Source organism: Peromyscus maniculatus, chromosome 11 (assembly GCF_049852395.1).
Source record: "Peromyscus maniculatus bairdii isolate BWxNUB_F1_BW_parent chromosome 11, HU_Pman_BW_mat_3.1, whole genome shotgun sequence".
In the NCBI taxonomy this organism is placed as follows: Eukaryota; Metazoa; Chordata; class Mammalia; order Rodentia; family Cricetidae; genus Peromyscus; species Peromyscus maniculatus.
Window position 1 is genome coordinate 48,313,867 of NC_134862.1, and position 13,765 is coordinate 48,327,631.

Here is a 13,765-nt window from a genome sequence, read left to right on the forward strand (position 1 = left end):
GGAAAAGGGGTGACCTGCAGGATGTGTCAGCTGAGAGGAGGTCAGGGGATGCTACGTTTCAGGTTGGAGGAAAGCTAGAAGGCAGGAGAGCTTGAAGAGGCAGGGGGAAGCCTGGAGACTGGGGATGTGACTACTGAGAAGCCTTGGACTTAACTGAACGACCAGGCTGTGAAGCTTGATTCCAACAAGACTGTCTTTCCTCAAAGCTGCTGTTGCAGTCTACGGCCCTGTGACTACACCCAAAAAATCTACATGAAGTGAACGCTTGTGAGGACACTACATCACCTAAATTGCTATTTAGACTTCCCAAAGAATAAGCTCTATTCAATGCCATATGACAAACACCTTCACAGCGCAAATTCATCAACACAAGCAAAATGAGCCTCACGGCTCAGGGAATAACTCTGGAAGGTAAACTAGAGAGAGAAGGCGGCAAGACAGTGATCAGGACCAAGCCCTCATCCACGCTGGGAGCCACCAGGAGGCTACCCTCCTCCTGCCACAGTCAATACTTGTTACACCCTCACCTTGCAATGAGGTACAATGACCTTGCTCACTTCACACATCCAAAATCCTAAGTGAATGCTAGCTTGTGCTGCCAAGAAGCTTAAAAGGATGGCTACCTCTCCTTGCGGTCAAAGAAGCAGACTCTAAAATAGCGTCCTCATACTCTGCAAACTGTAAAAGCGTGGGCTGTTTTCTACATGCCGTTCTGGTATATGTTCTCTTTCACAAACAGCTCAAATATTATAATATTTCAAATTGTAAAATAATAGCAGAGACCCCCCCCCAACTCAAACCTCTGATCACTATCACAATTAATGTTCTTAGAAATTCTTAGACTTGCACTATGGTAACGTTATAGTATTAATTTTAGAATTCTGAAGTAGATATGCAACATAACCCTCCTCACTTAAAATCTAAAAATGAGGACAGTCACATATTGTCATAAACCTCTAATGAAAAGTAAATATAAAATTTCATTGTTTAAAATTAGTCTTCCTGTCCGGTTTCCCTTTGACCACCCCCACCATTTATACAGTCTGCGTTAAAGGAGGGAGAGGAAAATCTACCGTTGTACCAGTAGAGGTCTGAGGGATGAAACACGGAAGAATCAGGTCAAATGTGCGTGCACTGCTCTCTAGACGGCAGTGTGTGGTATCAAGGGAGAGAGAAAAGAACAGGGGCGCTAATAGAAAAATTGGCCCTAATATCATGGAGCAGCAGTAATGCAAAAATAAATAAGTAAACTCCACATTCTAACCCTGAACCACAAAGGGATTCATACGGCACTGAAAATGAGACCACACATTATAGGCGATGTATGGGTTTATTGCCTCATCTCAACAAGGGAAAGGAGAGCCATGCCATGAAGATCTGCTGTTCATCACTCCATCCGAGTTGTGTCTGACTTCTTTAGGTTTCTGTTTACGTCCACACTCCCATTAGCATGACAAAAGCCAAGGAGTGGCTGGGCTAACCATATGTTGCCATATCACCCCCATTATTCAGGCCAATGGTGTGGAACAAAACAAAGAAGGTTGTCAACCCTGGGCTGGGGCTGCCCTTCCCAGTCTTTGCAAATGCCACAGAGAGCAGGACCGTTTCTCAAAGACTTAATAAGCAATAACGCCGATGAGCTCTTGTCAGGCGATCTTTCTTTCGCTGTCTCACACCATCAGTCTGCAGGCAGGGAAGAGGAAAAAGGAAAGCTCCCCCTTCCCCCACACGCCACAAGGCAGCCAGAGCCTGGCATGACACTTGCCTATCTCCAACAGGGAAAGCGCTCCAACCCCACGGGAGCAGCAGCAGGAGGCAGAAAGGAAAGGAACAGTGTGAAAAGAAATGCAGAACCAACCGTTCCTATGATTTTGAAATTTAAACTGTGTGGCAGCCTAGTGTCTCATAAGAAAACAATTACTTTCATTTCTGCCTCCTACTGCCACGCCGACCTTTCTTGGTTGGTGAGTCAGTAGGAGGCAAAAAAAAAAAAAAGTGATTTTTTTTTTCCCCGTTCTTTGAAGCACAGGACCAGTCAAAACTGTGAACTTCAAAATCACAACATGAACTGCCTAATTTTTAGAGGTGTTCTTTTATTATCTTTGCTAGGAACGGTATAATATGAAACAATGGTGTCTCACCAGAGATTTGAGATGGAATCGGGCTAGGTGTATCTACTAAAGTTTGCTAAAAACGATCTTGATCATGTAACTTAAGACCATTACAAAGTTACAGACTAGATAAAGCCAATCCTGCAAGCAAATGCCTTAACTTGCTAGGCAAAGAGAACAGGTCTGTTTTAATGGGTGGAATGTGCAGGGGGTACTGGAGGGACAGTGCAGTCAGGAAAGCATTCGCCTTCAATCAGGAAGGGCTGAGTTTGATGCCCAGAACCTAGGTCAAAATGCCAGGCGTGGTGGTCTAGGCTTATAATCCCAGTGCTGGAGAAGTGGAGACAGGAGGGGCGTCTGGGCCCCACTGGCTGGCTGGGCTAGCCTAACAAAAGGAAAACGCTCAAATAAGAAAAGGAAATGAAGATAACAGAGATGTAGGAAGCGCGGAACAAAGATTGAGAACCACCAAGTTTCCAGAAGACCGGACGATCTGACAGCCTTATGGCAGTGCCGGCGCTTTAGATGGCACTGGAAGTGTGGACCCGGGTTTAAAAACCAGAGAGCAGGAAGGAGGGTTGAAAATGAGTGACTTCCCAGACGCAGAAAGACAGTCTTCTGTCGGTGATATTTCTGAGCTATGCTCCTGGGAGAAGTCAACTGATGCATTAGAACAAACGGAGAGCACAGATTCAGCAAGTTTGGAGACCAACATGGGCACCACACTACTAGCTTTGAGATTCAGGGCACACTGCACAGAGAAGTCTGAGGAGACAAGGCCACGGGCGCCTCCGTAGCACGAGCCCGGAACCTGCTCCACTACAGAGCTCACTTGAAAGAACTCCTACTGAGTCCTCACCACTGAGCTTAACCTCAGAGCAAAACTGAGGGAAAGCCAGCAGAGCACATGGAAGGTCTGCTGCAGAAGACCTCTCAAATACCAGGCTGAGAAACAGCCCAGGTGAAAAATAATAATGACAACGAGGTGCTGCCTCCAAAAGCAAAGCTCATTATGTTAACCATGCTGTTGAATATTGGGCTCTGCAGGGCACCGTAACAACAAATGCGGGGAAAACTCGCAACTGAATTTCAATAGTATGCCCTCATCGTTTCTACTTCATTTTATATTACAAGAACTAAGGAGTAACATAACAAGAGAAACATTTCCAGAGAGACAGAGACAGAGACGGAAGTCAAGAGCAGCCAGCCAAAGCACACGTGAGTACAAACTGCAGAGATACTCCCAAACCTGCCTTTTCCTCTCTCCCCAAGTCTAACAGTAACCCTCAAAGCCAAGAAGTCACTGAGATGAAATCATAAGCAAGGGCAGGTCTCCTGTCACGTTCTACACGAAGAGGAAGTATGATAAAACACTTGGACGCCAGTCATTCTGACTATGACGTGGAAGTTGGAGATGAACATTTTGCAGCAACTTCACTGCAGGGTAAACTCACACGCATTGAACAGGGAGATAAACGTATCCCACTTCGTTAAATTACCTGTGGCTGGAACTGAGGAACAGGTGGCCCTTGCATTCCTTGTGGTTGTTCATCCATTGTCTGACTCACCAGGGACTTTAGAATCCTGCAAAATGGAAAGTGGAAATTGAAATAATGCGGTCCTTACCGATTCACCCCACTGCCACAGGCCTGACCCATGCATCCATACAGGAGAGATCTGCGTGATGCTACAGAACAATTAAGATATCCTCCACCTCTATTTCTGATACTTGCTAAACCCAAATTCTGTTTAGTCTCCATAATCATACAATACTATCTCACCATTTCTGCTTCTCCAAGAAACACCATAAGCATAGAAAATCTCACCCTTGAGATGCCTTTTTTTTTTTTTTTGGTCGTATCTCTGATGAATGACTCATAAACTACCTATTGAATCAGTTCCCTACTGTAAGTTCCCTTCACGGTATTTTTCTAATGTCAGGTTTATGGTTTAGCCTTCTGTGTTTAGACTGCTAACTGTCTAGAATTATATAATGCAAAAAAAAAAAAATACGTTTTTCCTTCTGGATACCCAATTGCACTCTTTTCAAGGACTGCCCCTTCACCTCACCACCACACTGCTTCTCATCTTTGTCTTGTGTCAAGTGATTCTGTAGACATAGACACACAATCAGCACTCTGTATTCACAGGACTATGTCTGTTCAGAACACATACAGATATTTCTTGGCTGGCCTAATTCCTTGAATATGGTCCTTTACAGAACCTTCAGACTTCATTAGGTGTAAGTGCTCTGTAAATGACTAAGAGTCTATGAGAGGATAATGTGCAGGTTATATTAAGCTTCATAATGATTTGAAATACATATGCCCTACTTTATAAAAGGTTTATTAGAGTACCATCATATTTTGGCAAAGCAGAAGGTCCTGGAGTCAATTACCTGCCAGTAGCCCGGGAGCCTGTATCTGCTTCAGCTTAGCCTTCCTTTCTGTTCAGAGACCCATTGGTCTCTGGGGAACCCTGCTGTCACTGAGCACCTAACCTACCTGTCCTGCAGGGCACTATGTGCACAGCAACTGCCATAGAGACTACAAAATTACAGTATTAACTAACAATGCTTTTTATAAAAGAATTTGGGAGTTTGAGACAGGGTCTCTCTACATAGCTTTGGCTGCTCTGGAACCCACTATGTAGACCAGGCTGGCCTCAAACTCAACCCGCCTGCCTCTGCCTCCCAAGTGCTGGGATCAAAGTGTGTGCCATCATACCTGGCTTACTACAAAATCTTGAGAATTGGTTGTGGTGGTGCATACCTATGAATCCCAGGACTTGGGGAGTTGAGGCAGGAGGATCACTATGAGTTCCAGGCCAGATTGAGCTGCACAGTAAGAACTGGTCTCAAAACACATGTCAAAATAAAAGTATTTATCCTGATTAAATACATATCTAACTCTAATATTAATTTCAGAATCTGTCTGATTCCATTTTTAAAAGTGTTTTTGATTGAGATACAATAATTCTGTAGTTGAATTTAAGAATAACAATAATTAAACCTTCAAATTTGTGGACATGAAATATATAATTTCCTGCAAAACTGGTTTTCAGATTCAACACACTGGTTTTTAACACCTTTCTCTAGATTATCTCCTAAGTAATTTATATTTTGACTACATTGTAAAAGTTGAATATATTCATTGAGTTTTCTGAATTTATACTGTACACTAAAAGTAACTGTACTAAATAAAACTATAAAAAGGTGTAACCCCACTTACTTAGTCTAAATGGCTTTTAAAATAGATTCTTGTTTTATTGCAATGGCCACACCCTATAGAATAATGAACATAAATACAGGCAGATCTTTTTCATCTTAGGGAGAAAATATTAATAGTTTCAATAATGTCTGACCATTAAGTAAAACATTAGCTGTTTTACTTTAAGTTTTCTTTTCTATGTATGGATATTTGGCATGCACACATATAAGTATCACATGTGTCCAGTACCCATGGAAGCCAGAAGAAGGTATCAGATCCCCTGAGATTGGAGTTATAGGTGGAGGGAGCTGCTATGTGGATGCTAGGAAATGAACCCTGGTCCTCTGGAAGAGCAGCCAGTACTTTTAAACACTGAGCCATCTCCCCAGCCCAAAGCTGTTCATTCTTATCATGTGCCTTGATCTACTCAGTTCATGTGGCTGGCTTTGGTTTTACATATTATTGGATTTGAGGAGGCAAAGAAGAAGAAAGTAAACATGAAACCCAACATTGAAATCAGCTTTTCACATTTGGTGTCCACAGATGGTTTCTTAAGACATCCCACAAAGAAACACTTCTCTGTCAAAGCTCTCTATAAAACACTGTTTATTATTTTAAATTCTCTCTGAGAGTCAGAGTAAATATTAGCAAAATAAAGAATGCTAACAGCAATTTTCTTTTTAATTTGAAGTTATTTTATACTGAAAAGTATTATGTAATCTTTTTGTCATCGCACAGCTCGATTGATCCAGGAACACATTGAAAAATCCTATTAAATTACAATAAAGTGTTCTTACCATACACACTGATCCACAAGAACAACTACCTAAACACAAGGAGGAGAGAATGAAGCCAAGGCAAAAAAAAAACCCTCAGAACTCTGAGAAACCAAATGTGACCTAATCATATAATCTGCCTACAAATGACAGATTGATGATATATTAAGCTTCAGCACCCAAGCAAAAAGAACAAAAATCAATGCACTTTTCTTTCCTCAGATATAACATGGCTCACTCTGTGACCAGGTGCTTTATGTTCATTGTGTGTGTGTGTGTGTGTATGCATGCTCCTGTCTATGCACCTGGGTACAACACACTAGGTGCTTTATGTTTATTGGGTATGTGTATGCATGCTCCTGTCTATGCACCTGGGTACCACACACTAGGTGCTTTATGTTCATTGTGTTTGTGTATGCATGCTCCTGTCTATGCACCTGGGTATATGTGTACCTGGTCATCAAGCCTACGGAGATCAGAGGACAACCTCAGGTGTGGGCCTCCCAAAGTCTATCTTGTTAGCTAGCCAAGGCTTCTCCCGTCCACTCCCCTCTCTTGCTGTGAGACCTCCAGGATTATCTGAACTCTGGGGATCTGAATTCGGGTCTTCACACTTGTGTGGCAAGTGCCTTACCCAATTAGTCAGCTCCCTGGCTACTGCGCATTTTCATTAATCCTGCATAACTGAAGCAAAACACATTCTAATACGTGAAACATATTTAACATACATTTGACCTTCTAGGTTACAGAGTCCATGTTTCACATGCCTATGCCATCTATACTGCATTCCTAATGCTTGGTTCAATGTCTGGTATAAATAGGTAGCTGAATGGAAACGTCATGAATGAATACACATGTGCTGGTCACAAAGACATCCAGTGATTATTTATACTAGTTAAGTATAAAGTTAATGATGAAAAGAACCATCAAATTCAACTAACTTGTAGTTAATCCTTAAACCAAAAATAAAATTGCTGTTAATAGAAGATGCTCGGTGAGTTACATTTGAAATGATGAGCAGGAAAAATTAACAAGGTTTAAATGGGAGCCAGAGAAGGAAAATAATGCATCAAAATACAAAACAAACAAGCAATAAACGCAGCACATCTTGTATGTAATTTCAAATTAACATTGGCGGGTGATGGAGGATTACTATCAGAGCAAAGGATTGTGAGAGAAGAAAGAACTTCGCTATGAAGCCAGGGTGTGGGAGTGCAGGCCTTTAATCTCAGCACTCTGGAGACAGAGGCAGAAGGACCTCCAGCCTCGTCTACATAGTGAGTTCCAAATCAGCCAAGGCTACACAGTGAGATTCTGTTTCTAAAAAATAAACAGAAGTTCACTATGCTTGAAAGATAATATAACAAGCCAGAAGTCCAGTTCACAAGCTACTGCAAACCCACATAAAGGGCAGGATGACCTTCAGCAAGACAAGACCCTCCCTATTTTAACAGCTGTGCACACTACTGACCAAGCAGTGTGCGTTCCGCTAAGCCTTTGTGACCTCAGACCTTCTCCCCTCTTCTCCTGTGACTTTTCCAGAGCTACCATTACTCTCGATCCTCAAACACTGGATTATTCTAAAACTGGAAACTTCTGTTAAAACTACACTTTCTCCTCAAATCAGCCATGGCTTTGGTTTTGTTTGTTTGTCTGTTTGTTTAGTAAAGCATAAAGGAGTGGTCACAGTTTGGACGATCTCAGCAAATCCGTGAACTCTGAATACTACCCAAATGTGATCACTGTCAAATCTGTATCTTCACAATGACGTCTTTCCTAAGCTCTGAGCTATGAATGCCTATAGCCAGCTGCCCACCTTGGCATATCCACCAGAACAGAGGACTCCATCTTTCATGTCCCCATGCTGCTGTCTTCACATGTGCTACGACCTACTCACTCCAGCCCTAGAATTTTTAAACATTTGTGTCTCTGGACCTCATTATGTGAGGATCCTTACATCGATTTGTTTATGTAGATTACATCTGTTTGTATTCTATACACTGAATTTTTTTTAAAAAAAATATTAAATATATGCTAATTTATTTACAAACTATTCTATTTATATATAACACACTCCATGTTTATATATAAAACATTTTTATGAAAAACTGCTACATTTTCCAAAAACTTAGTCACAAGACCAGCCTACTTTACACTGTGCAAAGGTCTTTGATGCCCATACTCATAGATGTAACTTCTGCCCTGGATCTGTTGATGTGCTGTCTACCCAGACAGTATGTAAAACTTAAATGATGTACACAGCTGGCCTTCTATACATGTGGAGTTTTAATAGCCATTTCCTATTGGTCTGGGTACTCATCTTTGCTACAACATCACACCTGACAGATGATAAACTCAGGGTTAACTACAACATGGATTCTGCACTCTAATCAGGTAACTTTTATTCTTTGGATATCCAGCTGTCCAGCTGGACCTTGAGTAGGTCTTTAACTCATTGATTTTTGTAACCTTGTAACATCTGGAAATTTTTAATTCACTGAGTTAACTGAGAGCCTTTAAATGACAAACAATTCTTTATGCTTTTTTTTTAAGTCTTACTGTATCACCACTAATTTTACCAAAAAAGTTTCATCTTTAAATACCAGAAAAATTAATTACACAGTGATGAACACAAGTTTTCCAAAATTCTCACTTTAAAAACTTGAATTTTGGCTCAGCATGGTGGCTCACATGGGGAGGCAGAGGCAGCTGGATCTCTGTGAATTTGGGAACAGCCTGTTCTACAGAGAAAGTTCTAGGCCAGTCAGAGCTTTGTAGAGAGACCATGTTTCAGAAGTAACTAAATAATAAAGTTTGAATGTTATTATTGGCACAAATTATGTTAGTAGTCTGCCTTTATAATAAATTTCAAGAAAATATCTATAAAACTTTCTCAGAATAATCACAACCTGTCAATCACCCTTAACATTAAAATGATATTCCAAAACAGGTGGCTATCCCACATGTTCTTCAAACACCTGCAAGACTGCTCTTCGTTGGAGGTGACTGTAATTTACTCAAGTGATATTTTAAAGCTATGTCTCCTCTCATCACACATCATAGTCAAAGACATGTCATCAAAGCTTGATATCTGATAATTACTCACTCCTCACTTTCACTTCATCTCAGTCAGTTTGTGTTGGGTATTTGTGTTAAGTCTCCAACCCAGGACAAATGGTTGCGGTGCCTATTCAACATATCAAAACTGACCTGGCTGCCAGGTTCCCCCAGCATCCCTCAGTCCCTACTAGATACAGAGTATGGCGGGCATACCCTGCACCCAGGGCCTGGGCACCCCTCCCCCAGCTGCCCTTCCCTACATAAGCCAGGCATTTTGGTTAGCTGGCCCGTTTTTGTCTGCCCTTTACTCTCCTGGCTCTTCTCTCTCACCTCCCCTCTCTCCTCACATGCCTCAGAGTCTGACTCTGGACCTTCCCAGCTGTCCCCACCCCTGGCTTGCTCTCCCTCATACCTACAACAAACCTTCTCCTCCACCATACTGAGGTGCAGTCACATCTTCCTTTTTCTTTCTCTTTTCATTCGGTTTGCAGGAGTGGGCTCATGCTGGAAGCAAGCGCTCCACTACTGAGACACGCGTCACCAGCCCCAATCAAGAACATTGTAAAGCAAAGCTCACATTTAAAAAAAAAAAAATGAAACTTACAGCCATATAGCAGATAAAGGATACACAGAGCAGTACATTTTGTCGCTGTGCTGATAATGTCTTTGTAATGAACATAAAATCCATTTGATAGTGGCAGCCACGTAAGAGGATCTTAACGGCCTGGCCACATCTCCTCTGCTTCCGTCCACAGACTGGGCCTTCAACACTTTGACAAGAGCCGCTCTGGTCAAAAATCTAAAATCTAATCTAAAATCTGGAGAGACGGCTTGGTGGGTACACAATCCTGAGGCCTAGCGTTCAGATTCCAGGACCTTTATAAGCCCAGTGTCTCTTGTACAGCTGAACTCTAGCTCCAAGGCAGGAGAAGACAAAAGAATCTCTGGGGATTGCTGACTTCCATCCTAGTTGGGAAAATGCCTGCCCTACATTCAGATAGAGACCCTGCCTGGTGGTATTGTGTTCCCCAATATATTGTGCACCCTAATAAACTTATCTGGGGTCAGAGAACAGAACAGCCACTAGATATAGAGGCCAGAAAATGGTGGCACACACACCTTTAATCTTAGCATTCCACAGGCATCTCATCTCATCTCTGTGAGTTCAAAGCCACACTGGAAACAGCCAGGCATGGTGACACACGCCTTTAATTCCAAGAAGTGATGGCAGGAAGCAGAAAGGTATATAAGGCGTGAAAACCAGGAACGAGAGTCTGTTAAGCTTTTAGGCTTTTAGCAGCAGTTCAGCTGAGATCCATTCCGGTGAGGACTCAGAGGCCTCCAGTTTGAGGAAACAAGATCAGCTGAGGAATTGGCAAGGTGAGGTTAGCTGTGGCTGGTCCTGTTTCTCTGATCTTTCAGCATTCACCCCAATACCTGGCTATTGGTTTGTTTTTATTAATAAGACCTTCTAACAATTCATGCTACAAGGTAGAAAGATAGAGAAGAGAATACCTGACCTCTATGCACATGCAAAAGTGCGCGCGCGCGCACACACACACACACACACACACACATACACGTGTGTACACACACACACACACACACACACACACACACACACACGTGTACACACACACACAAAACCCTATTTTAAAATCTGAAATCTATCCTGCTATTTCTCTCATTACTTTATCCTGTTCCTCCCTGTTCTGAAGCTATCTAAGATGGAGGAGAATTTTATCTCTGGGATGCATCTCTGCCTGCCCCTCTCACACTAGCTTAGCCCCATCCTTCCTGCGACTTTCCAGGAGCACTGAAATCCCTTCTGTCCCTGAAACCTGCTAAGCACTCTCTGGCCTCAGAGCCTGCTGCTTGCTACTCTCAGGGTCTAGAATTCCCGAGGAGATGGCTCAACACCAAGCCTACCCTAACCAGGGTTCCGTGGTATCCCTCCCTCTCCTGCGGATCCTTTACATATCACTCTTCTATTCCTGCACAGCACTTGTAAGAACTTGTAGTTACACTGCCATGTTTTTCGGTTTTCTGTTTGTGTTTTTTTACTGTGGGTCACTTCTATACTCTACCTCAAACAGCTCAAGGGCAAGAGCCCTGCCACTTGTTCCTTGCTTTATTTCTCGACCATTACTTGATATAAAGCAAGCATGGCAGCATCCAGTGATTGAATGAAAGCTGAATGGGCATGGGCATGAGAGGGCAGATTTTAGTCTTGCTTCTAAACTTATCATTACATATCTGGGACTTGGGAATGATTAGATTTGGCTGGGAGTAAAAAAGGAAAAGTTACAATTGATGGTAAGATTTTTTTTTTCCTAGAAGGAAACAGCATATGGTGGTACCACCAACCAAGTAACAGATGGGAAATGGAAGCAGGGTGGGCGCCGGAAGAGCAAAGAGGAGGAGGAGAACAATGCAGAAAGACCTCGTTGTGAATGATTAGGGAAAGCCCATGCATACAAAGCCTTGCACAGAATCTTTAGAGGTGTACAGGTCAATATATTGTCTTGCAATTTTCAAAGCACTGCTGTTTATTACTAGCTAAAACTTTTTTTACATGGTTGAAAACAACCCTTTTCTACGAACTGAAGCTCTCTGAAAAAAGGCATACCTATGTAGAAGATTACACAGTCTGATTAGAACTTCCTGACTGCCCAGAGTTGGAAGGGTGCAGATGAGAGCCGCTCCATTCACTTCTGTCTCTAACCTAACACACCTTTTGTCTACCAGGTAAAACCTTTGAAATGTATCCTTAGCAAAGCTACCTTCCACCCAGCCAAAAGGTAACTGTCATGAGTTAGTAGAGGAAGCCTATGACTGAGTTTCTTTCTCCTGCTTTGTTTCAATCCGCCTACCACCTGTCTCCTCCAATGTACAGGTGGCCAATGTACTGATTTATGACTGTCATTACTCTGTGACTGTTGAAGGGCATGTAACCATTTTCACCAGGTTCCAAGCCAATGGTCACTTATCCCTCAATAGGGGGAAAAAGTGTAAAGAATTCAGGTCTGCCAGTGAGCTGACTTTAAACATGACCTTAACAAAATTATTAAATAAAACATTATAAATACATTATGAAGCAATGTGGTTTACTTCATTGGCAATGTAACCATCTTATTTTTGATACTAAAATATTAGCATCATCCCTTATGTAAAATATTTCTTTGTTCCTATATTTAACCAATTTATCAAATGTATACAAACTAAAATCCTAAGACCATTATTAGCAAACTAAATCTCAATGGGACAACCAGAATCACTACACTCACTTTGGCAGAACTCTTAAGGATCCCATACACACACACACACACACACACACACACACACACACACACACACACACCCCTACTGAATCCAAAGTGAATGTCATGTTAAAAGTCTACATTGAACAGAGAAAATAAATTAGTATGTTTCAAACCTTCTGCACAGGATTCTTAACCAATTACAAAATACAAATTTAAAGCTTAAGTTATAGAAACTTTGTTAAAAGAAGAAACTTTGAAAATAAGTCTTTCAAAAACATCATTTAATAAATTGTACTTGCAACAGTGATTTTTGTCAAAAGACAAGTTGCAACTTGCCTTTTGACCGACTCTTTAACACTAGCAGGGTTCGGGTAAATGGACATATTTCCTCCACTACTTACTCGCGAAGGAAAATATTAAAACTAGTCAATCTCAAAGTTGTTCTAATTTATCTTCACTTTAGTTCACACTGAAAATAAATCACTTTTAACAATAAAGGTTACCTGCGGAGTCTATTTCCAAATATACATTTTTCATGATACCACCACATAGCCACAACTTCCCAGTGCGGCACAAAGTGCTCAGAGAAAATGCATGGGGATCCAACTAGAGCTTACAGACAATCAATTACAGGCTGCTGCTGCTTTTATTTATTTATTTGTTTTGATTTTTCAGAATTCTAATGGGTTGTAAATGGGAAGTACATGATTCAACTTTAAGTTGCCTTTTATGAAATGAACTTTTCCCTTCAATCTTTACGGTAATAAAATGTTTAGTATCCCTTCACAATGCCCATTATGCTTATATACCCAAATATTCTATAATGAACATTAAAAAGTCATGTTTTATTAAACAAGACAACTCACACTTAAAAGGAATGAAATAGGGAACAAAATAGGAACAACTATGCTGAAAAATAGAAGCATGCTTCCCACACCCAAAGGACAAGTATTGATCTAGCTATATAAGTGTGTACACACACACACACACACACACACACACACACACACTCACATAAATGTCAAGGGACATAATGGAAAGTTTAAGGTGACTTGATACTTGGCAGAATCTGAATACTTAAATCCAGATCTAAATATTTTTCTTAGCCCCGAGTCACCATTCAACAGGAATATTCCTGACCTCACCCTCTTGTCTCCATTTAAGTGACTGAGTCATCCAGTATTTCCCATAATGAAGCAAGTGACGCATCCATATCAGCCAAGGCAAAGAGAGTGAGTACTCGGAGTCAATACTCCATTCATACATCTCTGTGTTATAATAGGTAAGTCTTGAAGAGGTACTAGGATGATTATTGGGTGTTTGAAGAGAATGATGGATGTTTCTAG

The 13,765-nt window shown here is 41.5% G+C and overlaps 1 protein-coding gene across 4 annotated transcripts in view; it reads right to left on the reverse strand.

The window, feature by feature from the left end:
* The window catches only part of Nek7 (NIMA related kinase 7), a 145,199-nt gene that overhangs the window by 74,248 nt on the left and 57,186 nt on the right, over positions 1-13,765 (reverse strand). For all 4 annotated transcript variants that reach the window (XM_006982416.4, XM_006982415.3, XM_076547521.1 and 1 more), the window contains exon 2: positions 3,611-3,695. In XM_006982416.4, coding sequence (XP_006982478.1) covers positions 3,611-3,667 — 57 coding nt within the window. In that variant the 5' untranslated portion in view covers positions 3,668-3,695. The remainder of the gene's footprint in view (positions 1-3,610; positions 3,696-13,765) is intronic.